The sequence below is a fragment of the Artemia sp. Qi Xiang Cuo genome, chromosome 17, assembly GCF_049724085.1.
Source record: "Artemia sp. Qi Xiang Cuo chromosome 17, ASM4972408v1, whole genome shotgun sequence".
In the NCBI taxonomy this organism is placed as follows: domain Eukaryota; kingdom Metazoa; phylum Arthropoda; class Branchiopoda; order Anostraca; family Artemiidae; genus Artemia; species Artemia sp. Qi Xiang Cuo.
In genome coordinates, this window is record NC_142810.1 from 47512441 (window position 1) to 47528339 (window position 15899).

The window sequence follows — 15899 nt, forward strand, 5'->3', positions numbered from 1 at the left end:
GCCCAGGAACCGAGTATATAACCAGCCCATTTTCAATCCAGGAAATGAACAATGCAATACATCATATTAGGACCAAGACTAGCGGCAGATATTACAATATACACCCTACATGGAAAAACAATCTCACCCCTTCATACAAACAGGAACTTCTAAATTTTTATAAGCATGCTTGGGCTTCATCTATGTTCCCCAATATCTGTAAATGTTTGTCCTTCATACTAATCCTAAAGAGAAATAAACCCAAAAATAACCCTGATTCCTATAGGCCTATAATGATTACACCTGTGATTGTGAAAATAATGGAGAAAATTATCTATTACCGACTCCTCTGGTTTGTTGAAAAAAAATGACATGATCCCTTACACTCAAACTGGATTAAGGAAACACCATTCCTAAACAGATGCTTTCATATGTCTAAAAAATTCAATAAATGAATCATTCTAAAAAAATAATGTCCTAGTTGAAGCTTTCCTAGATTTTGAAGAGGCATATGACAATGTGAAGCACCAAATCCTTTTAATTAAACTTGCAAACCTTGGACTACTCCCCAAGCTAGTATCTTTTATAAAATCTTTCATAGAATTGCCAAGTTTCATTGTTTGTGTAGGTTCAGCCTCTTCACCCCAAAAGACAATAACCAAAGGCCTTCCTCAGGGAGCAGTCCTCAACTGCCTCCTTTTTGCCCTGTATCTCTGGGACATGAATCTCCCCCATACGAGTCTACAATATGCTGATGATCTTGTACTATGGACATCTGGTAAAATATTTGAGATTGCACAGTCAAAGCTGCAAAAGTCACTTTTCCAATTTGAAAAATTCTCTCAACATTCAGATTTACCAATTGCACCTACCAAGTCGAAAATAGTCCATTTTCACCGAAAGCGAAATCATTTTAATGTAAGACTAACTCAAAATGAAACAACTATTCCAGAAGATAATCATATTAATTACGTTGGTCTCATGCTTGACCAAAAACTTAATTTCCACCTCCACATTTCAAACACAATAAAAAAATGCTATAGAAAAACAATTATACTAAGAAGACTTCTTTCCATACACTGGGGATTTAAAGGAGAAAACCCTACTCCAGTTTTACAAATCACATATAAGACCCCATATTGACTATGGGCTCATCGTCTATGGTGCTTCTGCAAAGACCCAGATGCAAAAAATTGAAACAATACAAAACAATATAATACGTCTCATATTTGGTCTTAGGAAACCCACAAGCACCAAGTTTCTGCTTATGGAGAGTGGATTAACAACAATAAGGGAGAGACGTAGCTTTCTCTTGATAAAACATCTTACAAAAATTGAATCAAATAGCTCACACACCCTACATAATTGGTTAAGAAATCCAGCCATGTATAGAGGCATTGCAGATGAGTATGCCAATATTCAGAGGAAGTTCCCTGTACCCGCAAAGTCTATTGAACCTACTTTCCCCCAATCCCCCCCATGGAATTGGTCAATCCCCATAATAAATAGTGATTTCTCAAAGTGGACTAAAGATTTAACCCCCATTGATTTTGCCCAGAAAAATTTGCTGAACTTAATACAATTACTTATAAAAACCATTTCCAAATATTTGTTGATGGGTCCAAAATGAATGAGAAGGTAGCAAGTGGTACCTTCCTTCCTCACCTGAAAATTGCAATGGGTGAGAGATTGTATAATAATGTATCTATAATGTCTGCAGAGTTAAATGCCATAATCATGGCATTAGAACACCTTATGGAAAATAGACCCTTGATTGCTAATTCAAATAATATTATAGTTTATTCTGACTCTCTATCAAGCCTTGAGTTGCTGTCTTCAGCTCCTCAGTATCAGCTGGATATTGACACTTATCATTGTCTTAGTATTATAGATAATCTTGCTTCAAGTGGCATAAGAACTTATCTTCAGTATATTCCTAGCCATTCTGGTATAAGTGGTAATCATCAGGTTGATGAAATAACAAAAAATGCTATAAATATTGACCAGTCAAGTGCGAGACCAATCCCCATTAGAGATATTAACTGATGGAGACTATATGGTATTATGTTTCATTAGAAAAATCATACTCTTTACTCCTTTCCCAATAACTACTTTTCTAAAATTTATCACAGAATTCGTTCTGGAACAAATTGACTAAACTTTCTTGGATTCTCGTATCAGTTTCCTAATTCAAGTGGTTCAGTTCCCCTGTCCCCTCTTTGCAGGAATTGTATTATGAATAATGAAACAATTGACTACTGCCTATTTGAATGTAATATGCTGACGTCTGCACAGCATACCTTGCATTGTAAACTGTTAAGGTGCTTCAAACACCACAAAATCTCACTATCAGCCAAGAGCATAGCTGACTCTTCCTGCACACAGCGCACAGAAATAAATATCAATCATCATATATTTGAATTCCTTCAGTTGAAAGATCTACTGAAAGATATTTGAGAATATCTAATAAATAAGAGACATCCAAGCCGGTAGCTTTGCAGCCCACAGAGTGAAGCAAAAGGAAAAGGGCTAAATAGTATCAACTGAAAAGCCTGCCTGCTGTGAAATAGAAGAAGAAGAAGAAGAATGAATAAAAGAAAGAATATGTCAAGGAAAGGCAGGCATTTGTTGAAGCACTCGGCTGTTTTGACTCTCTGAGGTCAGTAATTGCCATTCTATCTTGGCATTTTATTAACTTATGTTTTGAAATATAGGGGATTTTTCAGTATTTTGGTTTACAGAAGGAACTAAAGATATTCGGACAATATTCAGCGTACACCATTAAAGAGATAAAATGTTCTTTTATATACTGGTGTTTAACATTTTAGTACAATTCAATAAGTTTGAAACTCAAAAAGTTTTGGAAACTCACTGTACAACAGAAGAAAATAAACTACCTGAAATCTGTGAAGTTTGATCGAAGGAAGCGAAACACAAAGGTCGAAACTCGAATAAAGGTTTCAGGGAGATACTATTTAACAGAAAATGACATTACGAGAGGAGTTTGTAAAAACTTTTATCTGTTAACTCTTGATATTTCTGAACAACGAATATCCTATTCTCAGAGGGATGGTAAAATAACTGGTATAGGCACGCTTCACTGAAATGTAGTTAAGGTTTCCTGTAATAAAACAAAGGCAGGAGACACTGACACAGAGAAAAGGCATATTGAATCCTTTCCAAAAATTGAGTCTCACTACCTTAGGTCAGACCCACAGAAAGAATATTTAGATGCAATTCTAAATGTTTCCAAAATGTATGAACTTTATCTAGAAGTCTGTAGTGATGAACGAAGGACTCCAGTATCTTTGATAATTTATAGGAATATTTTCAACCAAAATTAAAATCTAGGCTTCTATAAGCCCAAGAAGGAGTTATGTGACACGTGGAGAAACGTTATGTGACGCAAGGAGAAAAGTATTGCCAAAATACATGACATTGAACTGCCAGAACCAAAAATAAGAGTACTGAACGATATGGCATTAGTAAGGCTGAGACTAGAGAGGAGAGAAAAAAGAATATGGCTAATAGTGTTGCGCCAGTTGTATGCTTGGAACTTGAAAATGTATTTGCATTTCCTCTTGGTAATGCTTCATTATTTTCTACAACAGAATAATTACAAATTATAACTTGACGGGTGTATTCTCATATCATTATGCTACCGGGAAACGTATAGAAGAAGTGCAATGCGTAGCGTGGCCTGAAACAGTTGCAGGTCACGGAGCAAACAAAATAGCAAGTGGTAGTATCCTTATGATTAAAAGAATTCTGTCTACCTATCCTCATGTTTCCCAGATTATCACTTGGTCGGATTCATCTGTGCCAGAGAACTAAAACTCAATTATGAGCTTCCCCATGCAGAAAGTATTTTGTGAGCATCCTAGACTATTAAAAGTAACAATGAAATACTGTCAACCATGCCACTCAACAGCCACCACACAACCATGCCACATACAGGAAGCAGATACGGGCCATAGTTGTATTGAGAGAAGTCTCAAGCAGTCCGAAGTACATCCTCCATTGGACTTGATGAAGCAGCTAAAAAGAGTTAGCAGAAGGCACCAGTACATGTTTATACAAATGAAACAAAGTGCTGGATTTTAAGCAGGCCTCCCAAGATCTATAAGTACGCTACTGATCCATTTTCCTAAGTTAAGCAACTTCAATTTACACAAGACTACTTGAAAAGAGTCGGTTGCAAACTGTCGTTTTCTAATGAATCAGTCTCTGAAATAACCATTGTTGTGGAGGGTAAGCTTAAGGCAAGAAAATACACTACTTCAACGAAAGTGGTTCAGTTTGTTCTGGGCCCAAAGCTGTCGGATTTCCAACGTCTTATTCCAATTGGTTTATGTCTAATCTAAATGTGGAGTACTACAAGTGCGCTTTTGCAAGCATGGGTCGAGACATCAACCGCCCATCCACTGCAGTGCAGACAGCATGCCCAGGAGAAGAAGCTGTAACCCCTCTTCAAAAAAGCTGAGTAGGGGAGAAAGTAATCAGTAAAGACCTAATCAATTACCTTTCTTTTTTTTTCTTCACCAAAATAACGAAATTTCCGAAGTTGAGTTATAATAATTTTCGATTAAAATTCAGTTTTAAACGAGCAAAGTAGTGTGAAAAGGCAGAAACGCCGTGATTGAGCTCGAAGAAAAGCCTTGGTTATTCCTGAGAAACCTAGACTAAAAACGATCGTAACAAAGTGGAAAAGAAGCCTAAGCGCTGTCCTGCACTTTCATCGTAACTACCTTTGCAGCAGAAACGACGGGCAAAAATGTCGTGTCCATTTTTCGTTTGACCTAGTCAATTTCATCTAACAGGACCAAAATTCTACCAACAGGTCTCCCTTACTAGCGGTTTCGAAATAGAGTTTCATTCGATTTTCTATCTACCATACATTCAGTTCCGCAACGACCGATTTTTTCAATAGCATTTTTCTCGAAATGCAAAGTGTGGATACGACATTTTTGCTACCACACAGCGAATGGTATCAACTATTTCCAGCACCTAGAAAAAAAATCTTTATAGGTAGCGTTTTAGACAAAGAAGTTGACAAAACAGATGCTGTCTGCGTCTATTTTGAATAAATATTCTATAGTTAAAATATACCTATTGCCGACAAAGCCTTCTTCAATTTTTTATCCTTGAGTTTTAGCGAAGCATTTTCTTCATCTACTTCACTCTCTGATTCAGTTGTGGACTTCCTCTTCTTTTTCTTCCTTATTTTCTTTTCCTTCTTCTTTTTCTTCTTTTTTTCTTTTTTCTTTTTTGATTTCTTCTTCAGTTCATGTTCTTCTTCGGAAGCATCACTATCGGTCGTTGTCTCCTTTTTCTTTTGTGATGACGTTAAACCTAAGAGAGAGAAAAATTCCAGCCATGGTTCCGCTATTTTTTTTATTTCATGGTTCCGCGAACAAAAATATGAAAGGAAGGAGAAACTAGGGGTCAATAAACTTGTTTTACTCTTGAATGGTATTTCTCACTGACGCGACGGTTCATTCAAGCTCAAATTATTAAAAATTATATATATACCCATTTAGAGCCATTTCTTTTGTGATGACGTTAAACCTAAGAGAGAAAAAATGCCAGTCATGGTTCCGTGATTTTTTTATTTCATGGTTCCGCGAACAAAAAATATGAAAGGAAGCAGAAACTAGGGGTCAATAAACTTGTTTTACGCTTGAATGGTATTTCTCACTGACGCGACGGTTCATTCAAGCTCAAATTACTAAAAATTATATATATACCCATTCAGAGCCATTTCTTTTGTGATGACGTTAAACCTAAGAGAGAGAAAAATTCTAGCCATGTTTCCGCTATTTTTTTTATTTCATGGATCCGCGAACAAAAAATATGAAAGGAAGTAGAAACTAGGGGTCAATAAACTTGTTTTACTCTTGAATGGTATTTCTCACTGACGCGACGGTTCATTCAAGCTCAAATTATTAAAAATTATATATATACCCATTTAGAACCATTTAGAGCCATTTCTTTTGTGACGACGTTAAACCTAAGAGAGAGAAAAATTCCAGCCATGGTTCCGGTATTTTTTTTTATTTCATGGATCCGCGAACAAAAAATATGAAAGGAAGCAGAAACTAGGGGTCAATAAACTTGTTTTACGCTTGAATGGTATTTCTCACTGAGGCGACGGTTCATTCAAGCTCAAATTATTAAAAATTATATATATACCCATTTAGAACCATTTAGAGCCATTTCTTTTGTGACGACGTTAAACCTAAGAGAGAGAAAAATTCCAGCCATGGTTCCGGTATTTTTTTTTATTTCATGGATCCGCGAACAAAAAATATGAAAGGAAGCAGAAACTAGGGGTCAATAAACTTGTTTTACTCTTTAATGGTATTTCTCACTGACGCGACGGTTCATTCAAGCTCAAATTATTAAAAATTATATATATACCCATTTAGAACCATTTAGAGCCATTTCTTTTGTGATGACGTTAAACCTAAGAGAGAAAAAAATTCCAGTCATGGTTCCGCGATTTTTTTATTTCATGGTTCCGCGAACAAAAAATATGAAAGGAAGCAGAAACTAGGGGTCAATAAACTTGTTTTACGCTTGAATGGTATTTCTCACTGAGGCGACGGTTCATTCAAGCTCAAATTATTAAAAATTATATATATACCCATTTAGAACCATTTAGAGCCATTTCTTTTGTGACAACGTTAAACCTAAGAGAGAGAAAAATTCCAGCCATGGTTCCGGTATTTTTTTTTATTTCATGGATCCGCGAACAAAAAATATGAAAGGAAGCAGAAACTAGGGGTCAATAAACTTGTTTTACTCTTTAATGGTATTTCTCACTGACGCGACGGTTCATTCAAGCTCAAATTATTAAAAATTATATATATACCCATTTAGAACCATTTAGAGCCATTTCTTTTGTGATGACGTTAAACCTAAGAGAGAAAAAAATTCCAGTCATGGTTCCGCGATTTTTTTATTTCATGGTTCCGCGAACAAAAAATATGAAAGGAAGCAGAAACTAGGGGTCAATAAACTTGTTTTACGCTTGAATGGTATTTCTCACTGAGGCGACGGTTCATTCAAGCTCAAATTATTAAAAATTATATATATACCCATTTAGAGCCATTTCTTTTGTGATGACGTTAAACCTAAGAGAAAAAAAAATTCCAGTCATGGTTCCGCGAACAAAAAATATGAAAGGAAGCAGAAACTAGGGGTCAATAAACTTGTTTTACTCTTGAATAGTATTCCTCACTGACGCAACGGTTCATTCAAGCTCAAATTACTAAAAAATAGATATATATATATACCCATTTAGATCCATTTCTTTTGTGATGATGTTAAACCTAAGAGATAAAAAATTCCAGTCATGGTTCCGCGATTTTTTTTTTATTTCATGGTTCCGCGAACAAAAAACATGAAAGGAAGCAGAAACTAGGGGTCAATAAACTTGTTTTACTCTTGAACGGTATTTCCATTACCATTACTATTGAATGGCATTACTCTTGAAAACATTTCTGTTTTCTTTTATATGATTCCTGTTTGTTTCTTTATTTTTTACAGGTAAACTGAACCGGAACAATTTCGGAGCATTATCAATTCCATTCGTGGTTCCAAGATTTTTTTTTTTTTTTTTTTTTTTATAACTCCAATCATCTTATTGTTCAAAAAATATTCTGCGAAAAACTTTACGTTTTAGCTTAAATAGTTACGTTGCTTACTTACTTCAAATATGGATCTATAAATAAACTTGACTTTTTTATGTCCAGAAATTTTGCAAACAAAAGCATAGGTGTATATATACCGCATTTACATTTAGCTTTACCATTTAGACCCAACAAATAAAATTGTTTCAAATGGATTAGGACTTTTTCTTTATTCAATAAAAAATATTTTCCCGAGTAGTGGGGGGGGGGAATACTTAACCAGTATCGCTTCCCGATTCCTTGTTTAAAACACAGCCTATTTCCCGATTCCTTGTTTAAATTCAATCATTTTGATCATCTCAGCTGCTCAATTAAAACTGCATTTGCTCAAAACTTAATTTTGCAAACAGTGTTTTTAAATTCTTTATGCAGTAAGAAATTCCTAGTGCTTCAGTTTTTTCCAGTTGCTAATTTCCAGTTAAAGAAATTACCAATATAAAATAAATAAAAATAACGAAGCGTGGTTAGAAATTTAATCAATTTGGCGCAAATACAGAAGTGACTAATAGTTTTTGATAAAGCGGAGTTTGTGGTGTCTTCTCTTTTGATAAGATTTAAGCTTATGTACAGACATGACATTGACACCTTTAATGCTATGTTTATGTACTTTTCTACGTCCCACGTTTTTGGTAAGTAATTTGGTAAGTTATGTGTCCCGCTTTTAGGTAGGTTATTTTCCTGAAGTCCAGCGGTTTAGATATAAGGCGATAATTTTACTATCATTCGACAGCCAGGATTCACCTTTAGTCATCTAGTAAGTCCAAGTGGCGTGTCTAAGATTCTCGTTCAGGGAGGAGGGTGCAAAAAAAATTTCTAAACACATCAAAAATTTGGTTGTATACATTTTTTTACCTTTTCAAAGCCCCGACAAAACTTTTTTAGGGGGAGGGAGGGATTCATACCCTTCCCTCCCATGGTAAACCCATCTGAATACGGCCTTGCCTGAATTATACATTTTTTCAATTTGCATTGGGTTTATTGCATCCATTTACATAATTAAAATATTTAAACTTGTTTTATCTTTTTTTATGGATTGTAAAATACGTTGACGATGGGTTGAAAACAGGCCAAAATAGGAAAATTTTCCTCGCAATCAATTAATCACACTTAGATCGCACAATCAAATTTAGATCACATTTTAAGAAAAAGTCCCAAGTAATGTCATAAATCTGGCTCGGAAAATGACCTGGAACTTTTGAATTCAAAGATACAAGTATTGTGTGGTTTTGGCCCAAGCTACAGCAGTAGGCTTGATGCAAACATATTTCACAGGAAAACTATTGCAGAACTATGGCAGAGCTATACGACAGGCATACAAAACCATAACAACTTTGATTTATAGAATTAAGATTTCAATATATCGTTTAATTGGACAAAATTTATTAGTAGGTTACTTATTAGTTGTTTATTAATTGGTTTACTACAACCTAAAATTTTCTAAAATAGTCAAATTCCTTTAAAAAAAACTTTTTGATTATAAATAAATTGGGGTAGGTTAGTATACAGAAAAAAAACAAAAAATTGTATAGTTTGAAAACAATCAAAAAATTGTGCTCATTTCTCAAAGTTTAAGCTTAAGCCCATATAAAATAAGAGAATCGAATAACATTGTCATTCAGGTTTCTTAAAACTAACCAAATAATTCCGTTGGACACACCAGATATTTATTATAAGTAGACAGATAACAGTATTAGTAAATCTACGACAAACAATTAAACTTGAACATAGCCACGTACATAAGGGAGGGATGCCTTTAGGGCCGCGTCTGTATAACTCCAAAATCTAGAAATTGCTTTAAATTTCCACCTATTTCATGATTTTCCACAAAATCATTGTAAACTTAAAAATTTTTTCGTAGGTTTGTACCCCAAACCCTCCAAAAAAAAATCCCAAAATATGTATCTTCATTAATACTATTGATAGACCACAGTGCTGCCATTAATAACACCACAGTCGTTACTACACTTTACCCAATTAAAGTTTCCATGATCATCGTAATGGTCACCATGAACATTTCCCCCCCCCCCCCTCCGAAAAAAGCAACAAACATATGCGTCTACAAGAACACTATTAAAACACTACATTGCCACCGTTAATACCACCATAATACCTAGAAATACACCCCTTAAACATCAGAAGCAGCACGGCCACCAGCCGTCTGCTCTTTTAAGCATGGAAGTAGTTTATCAAGAAACTAATTTTGCGTGAACGTGCTAGTGAGCCACCTATCTCGCTTACTCAAGATACGGCGTCTTAACTCTTTCTCCAGAAATGACCATACGTCAATCGGTAAGATCTTAGGTCATTCTCCACTAAGGTTCAGCTCTTTTCAACTGGAGGTTAACTCCAAAGAGTATGGGAAACTTATAAGAGTGGAAACTGGATCTAGTATAGACAAAGGAACTATTAACATCATCAGCGTTTGGCGACACTTTGCATTTTGTCAAGTTCTGTAATCCTTTATCAGTCAGGAGCTGAGATCAGATTCTTATTCCTACCCTAATTTTACCAATTATAGTAATTAAATCAATTATCCTTATTATTACACTAAAAAAAGAGAAATGTCGTCAAACGGTATAGATGGCGTTGCTAGTTTCTTGCCGACAATAGTACCAGTTCCCATATAAGCATGGGCACTGTTCTGTTTTTCTGAAGAAACAGAAAAAAAAATAAACAGGGCTTGAATGAAACAGAACAGAAACAGAACAGGTCAACAACAAAACAGAAGACCTGTTTCTGTTCTGTTTTTGGTAAAAACAGAAAACAGCTGTTTTCGTTCAAAATACAGCTGTTTAAACAGCTGTTTTTCGACACCTAAAGTTTAAAGAAGAAAAAATTGTAAATGATTAGTTTTGGTTTATTATCAGTGCTATTGCAGCATTTTCCGCCAAAAAAAAAGTTTTCCAATAAAGGGGCGAAAAACTGTCTATGCACACAACATCGCCATCCTTTTTTATGGTTATTTTCTTACATGTTCCCGTTCCTTTTTTCCAAAAATGCGCCTTTATGCTTATACAGATTCTCATCGAATTTCCCGGAAATGCATACTAATTATTCGACCCGTTTTGAAAATAAAATAATTTTCGTCGTCAAATTGCGCAGTCAGCGCAAAGCCATGAGTGTTTAAGCAAAGCCCATAGTTGCTTTGGCGGGGGACAGTCTCCCCCTCCAGACCATGCTTTCCCCTTCCCCCATCCTGATGTTTGGAAGCCATCTGAAACAATGTATGAAAGAAGAAAAATGCACGGAAAAATGACACTTTTACCTCCAAGTAAAAAATTTTCGTTGCCTTGCAGCTTAAAACATCTTTTTTAGATTAATTATTTCCTTGCCAATTTGTGTGAGAGACAAATCAAAAGGAAAATTTATGGTTTAAAGGTACTTTGTATATTTTTACGGCACTTTGCGCTAGAAAATAATGTTCTAGGCCCTCCACCGAATTCATTCTTAAGTAAATATGTAAAATGAAATTTGTAAAATTCTGAATTTCAAAGAAACTTAGACCCTTTGCTACACAATACTTTCTTTAAGCATTCTCTTCTCTTAATAGGTTTTCAAAAAGATGCAATTTAAAAACAATTGCACTTTTTGATAAGTTATTTCGAAAATTTCTTTTGCTTTGCGGCAGAAAATACTTTCTCCAGCCCATACATTTGCTTCATTATAGAGTGTTACTACATCAGACTTTTGTTTTAAGAGTATGAGTGGGCATGCTTTGGATTATTTAGGCACGTTTTTTTGGGTAACAGTTCATTCCCCCAAACTTTAGCCCCTCTCCCTTAACACTTCATTCGTTAATCTTATCATCAGTCTCCCTTAACACTAGCAACTTCGCCCATCAATCTGGAAAATATCTGGATGCGACCTGTTTTTACATCTCAAAAAAAAAATTTTGTCAAGTTCTGTAATCCTTTATCAGTCAGGAGCTGAGATCAGATTCTTATTCCTATCCTAATTTTACCAATTATAGTAATTAAATCAATTATCCTTATTTTTACACTAAAAAATTATTACAAAATTCCACATTATTGCAGATGGGAGCTTGAAACCTCTACAGTAGGGTTTAAAAGGAAGGGTTGTTCTCCCTTCCTTTGAAAATCAGGCAAATTTTCTCTGGCAAGTTAATAATATATACTAGTTATTCGAGACATTTGAAAAAAAAATAATTTTCAGCATGAAATTACGCAGTCAGCTCAAAGTCATTAGTATTTAAGCAGAGCCTATAATGTGTTGAAACCTTCCAGAAAAATAATTTTAACTGCACTTAATGGTTAATAAATGGTCTAAATAGTCACAATTTTGGTTTCATAACAATTGTAAATTAACAATAAACCTTGGTATTTTTCTCTCTATGATAAGAATTGCCATCATTAATAAAATCAACTTAGTTTTATACGTAGAATTTGGCTTAGTTTTATTGCTTAATTAAACAAACTTAATAAAGCAGAGTATTAAAGGCTAATATTTTCCTCTCCCCATTATTTTACGATGCTACTCTTATCGCATGAAAAAAAAACTTACTACACGTTAATTTTATATGTAAAACAGGAATATAGCAAATGCGAATTTTTTGTAAATGTTAAATTTAGTTAATAATTTTTATCACCTATAAACACCTTTTAGTGTAAGCCCTTTTAAATAGTCAAAAGTGATTGGAAGGCAACTAACACCCCTCGCACGCCCACCATTTGCCCAAACACATCCAATCAAATTTGTTTTCACATCCAATCAAAATTATAGCCATATTGTTCAACGCAGTTGAAAGGTCCACACATTTTTTCTGTGAGGGTGGCACCTCATAATTTTCACTCATTGGCTTTTTTGGCGCCCTGTGGAGACTTTCGATTACCTTTTTAATGAGCCTTCTCTTAAAAAAATTAACACGCATCCGTGATCATCTTTTTCAAAAAAATTGAAAATCTCATATTTTTTTAGATATGGACATGAAGAGTCTATTACAATATAGATCTCTAATAATCTGAATCTGATGGTGTAATTGTCATCAAAACAATTCGTCGATATGGGAGGGTTTCCCCCTTTCCCAATGAGGGAATCTTCGTTCTTTACTAAGTTGCAGCTTATCCTGCAACCATGATCTGAGACCTTTTTTTTTTAAACAAAATTGAAAATTTTGAAAAGAACCAGTTTCTTTTGCTAGAGATAAATCATCCAAACACACAAATTAATAAGAAAAAGGTCATTTTCTTCTGAGAAACATTGCAACACGAACTTGTTAACACGGAATTTTGCCCATACACTTGCTTCATTATAGTGTTACTACATCAGACTTTTGTTTTAAGAGTATGAGTGGGCATGCTTTGGATTATTTAGGCACGTTTTCAAGGTCCATTCCCAAAGGAAAAGGAGTTGTGACAACCTCGACTATCAATGTTTGAGCAAGTTCAACGTGTCTTCGGATCAGATAGCCTGTGTTGCAACCTCATTTTTTGACAGACTCCCAGCTCCCCACTCTTTTTCTCCATTACTTTCACCGCCCTCTTCTTTAGACACTGCATCAGTTTATTCAGAATCTTCAGCAAGCGTATCTTCATTTCCAGAGTTTTCAGAACAAGGAACAGAAAGCCTGTCTGAATCGTTTTCAACAGTTGGATCAACATCTTCGACTTCATCAAAGGATTCCAAGCAATCTTCTTCAGGGATGTCATTGGCTAATCTTCGAGAGGACAAAAATCCAAGAAGGCGTGCAACAGATGAATGCAGACAATGTTAAAAACATGAAGTCCAGGAAAGGGCTCATATCCTACAGGCTCCGGTGACATTGTTCCCAGAATCAGTCACAACGCGGAACATTTTATGTCATTGAACACTTCCTGATTGCAACTTGGATTGCTGAAAGGATGTTAGTAGTTGTATGAGAATGCTTATGCCTCTTGAAATAATAGGCAGTGATACCTATAAAGCTAGATCCTTTTGCAGACCAGCAGTGAAAAGTCAAGCTAGTCTGAGTGGCAGATCTTAAAGCAGTCTTCAGAACTTTTTTTTTCTGGCATCAAAACTTATGTGACAATGGACGGTTCCCCCAAATGGTGCTTTCAAGCCCCCCCCCCTTTTTTTAAATAAGCTGTTTAATATCTGGCTTATCAAACGTAGAAAGTAGCAATTTGTCCTTTAAGAGGGTTTTGCAGCAGAGCATCCGCAGACCAGCTTACTTTGATCGATTGGAAATAAAAAACCGTCGTATCTCTGCTCTTCTTACTCCAGATTTCACTAATCCATTGCCCTATGTGTCACTTGACTTACTATCTGGATCTCTCTCAAGGGAAGCAGCCTGACTTAATATATTTTTTTAGTTGGTTTGGGTTTGTTATTTTCTGCACGAGACACATATACTTTATCTTTGTGCATATCAATTGTGTGCTTCCTTTTCAGATAATATATAAATGTCATGGCAGAGACTCCCTTAGCCTTTAGAGACGCTCTTCAGAAGTTGCACCTAATACTTCCTTTGCTTCCTTTTTCCGTAGGGTACCCAGAGAGATGTCTTGGAACATCCAAGTCGTTATCAGAAAATGATATCATACGTTTCTTACAGCAAAGACTGATTTTAGGATTTTTCACAAAATTAGAAGCACCATCCAGTAGCCTACCATTTTTAAAACTGCACCTCCAGCCAAATATCTGACCTCTTCCACCTCAGTGGCGTAATTATGAGGAAAGTGGTCAATTTCTCCCTGAGCAGTTTTGTTTGCGCAATGAGCCAAGAAAACCTGTCGGCAAATAAAAGCAAAATGACAGCTCCTAACTACGGTTTCCTAAAAACTTAGACAATTTGCAGCACAGTATTATAATATACAGTATTAGAAGGTTATTTTCATTTATTATTTTTGAAATGTGTTGCGTATTAACCATTGCCCAGTTGGGCTTTTAGTGTTAATAAATCATATCATATCACATTAATTTATACGGGAATTTACTTGTCTATAATAGGTATTTAACAGACAGATACAAGAAATAATATACTGATTAGTGGCATTTTTTTTCATTTAATGTGCTGTATGGCAAAATTTACCATGTTCACCGGAAGAAGTGTTATTCTACAGAATGAGAAAAGTGTATCAGCATTTTATAAGACTTTGGTCAACTAGGCCAGAATCAGCTAGTTAGGCCACTGTTTCAACTCTAGGCTTTTCCCTGAAAGGGTTTCCATTGATTATATTTAAAGATGGTAGAAAAGTATATTTGGCATCTTGAAAAAGTATATGCTGTAATGTTGATGCAATAAAACGTGCCAGTAAAAACATATATTTCTACTAGACAAGATTTCAATACATTTACATTCCTCTCTGACTAAGCATTAAAGAAAATTTGCAATTAATAATCGGTATTTATCATGTATAGGCTAGTATGGTAATCATAGCAAGTCACTGTTATCTAGCAGTATAAATTCCATAAAAGCCGTTGAACTAAGGTTTTCCCGGTCAAAGGTGCTGAATACTTCCCATGTAATGTGGGATACAGAGGCCCTACCAATAGAACCAGAATATACAGTAATAAATGATTTGTTTGAATCGTCCTTCACCTAGACAGTATCTATGCAGCTTTGCTGCTCAATTGACTGAATAATATACACTAAAAAATAAGCTGTTTTAGTGGAACAAAACTGATCCTTTACCGTTCTCCCATTTACACACCTACCTACTCTCATCTAACTCCTAAGTCCTAATTTTGCCTCGCTTAAACAATCTAGCAGCACATTTGATATGTTAGACACACTGAGTGCCATCATTTTACTTACTTCTACTTTATATTAATGCTCCAATTCCAAAAACTGAATGGGGCCCAACCAAGCTTCTTCAAAATTTCAAATTACAATTTAAAACACTATTATGTAAGTTCAAAATTTCTTAATATTTCATTCTCGAATCAATAAAGTAAAATGGAGAACAGAAGAAAAACAGGTAGAAAAAAAAGAAACACGACAAAATAGTTATTATAAAAACAGAAACAGAACAGGTAAACTGAAAACAGGTAATTTTTTTCTGTTCTTTTTGTAAGAACAGAACAGAAACAGGTAATTTAAAAACAGAACAGAAACAGAAAACAGAAACAGTGCCCATGCTTATTCCCATACTCTGGTAGACTCATCAATATTTGTAATATGAAAAAAAGGGGAAAGAAAGAAGCTAACTTTTTATGCTATCGGCTATTGAGGTTAGTACAGAAGCCCAATTTTTAGACGTCTTAAAAACGTTTCATATTAAAACA

At 35.1% G+C, this 15899-nt stretch overlaps 1 protein-coding gene across 6 annotated transcripts in view; it reads right to left on the bottom strand.

Annotated features, from left to right (window-relative positions):
* The window catches only part of LOC148942273 (uncharacterized), a 93030-nt gene that overhangs the window by 33141 nt on the left and 43990 nt on the right, over nt 1-15899 (bottom strand). For all 6 annotated transcript variants that reach the window (XR_016143147.1, XM_089103112.1, XM_089103111.1 and 3 more), the window contains exon 9: nt 5089-5331. Coding sequence is in view for 5 of the 6 variants with exons in the window: in XM_089103112.1 (XP_088959238.1) it covers nt 5089-5331 (243 nt within the window). In the remaining variant the exon portion in view is untranslated. The remainder of the gene's footprint in view (nt 1-5088; nt 5332-15899) is intronic.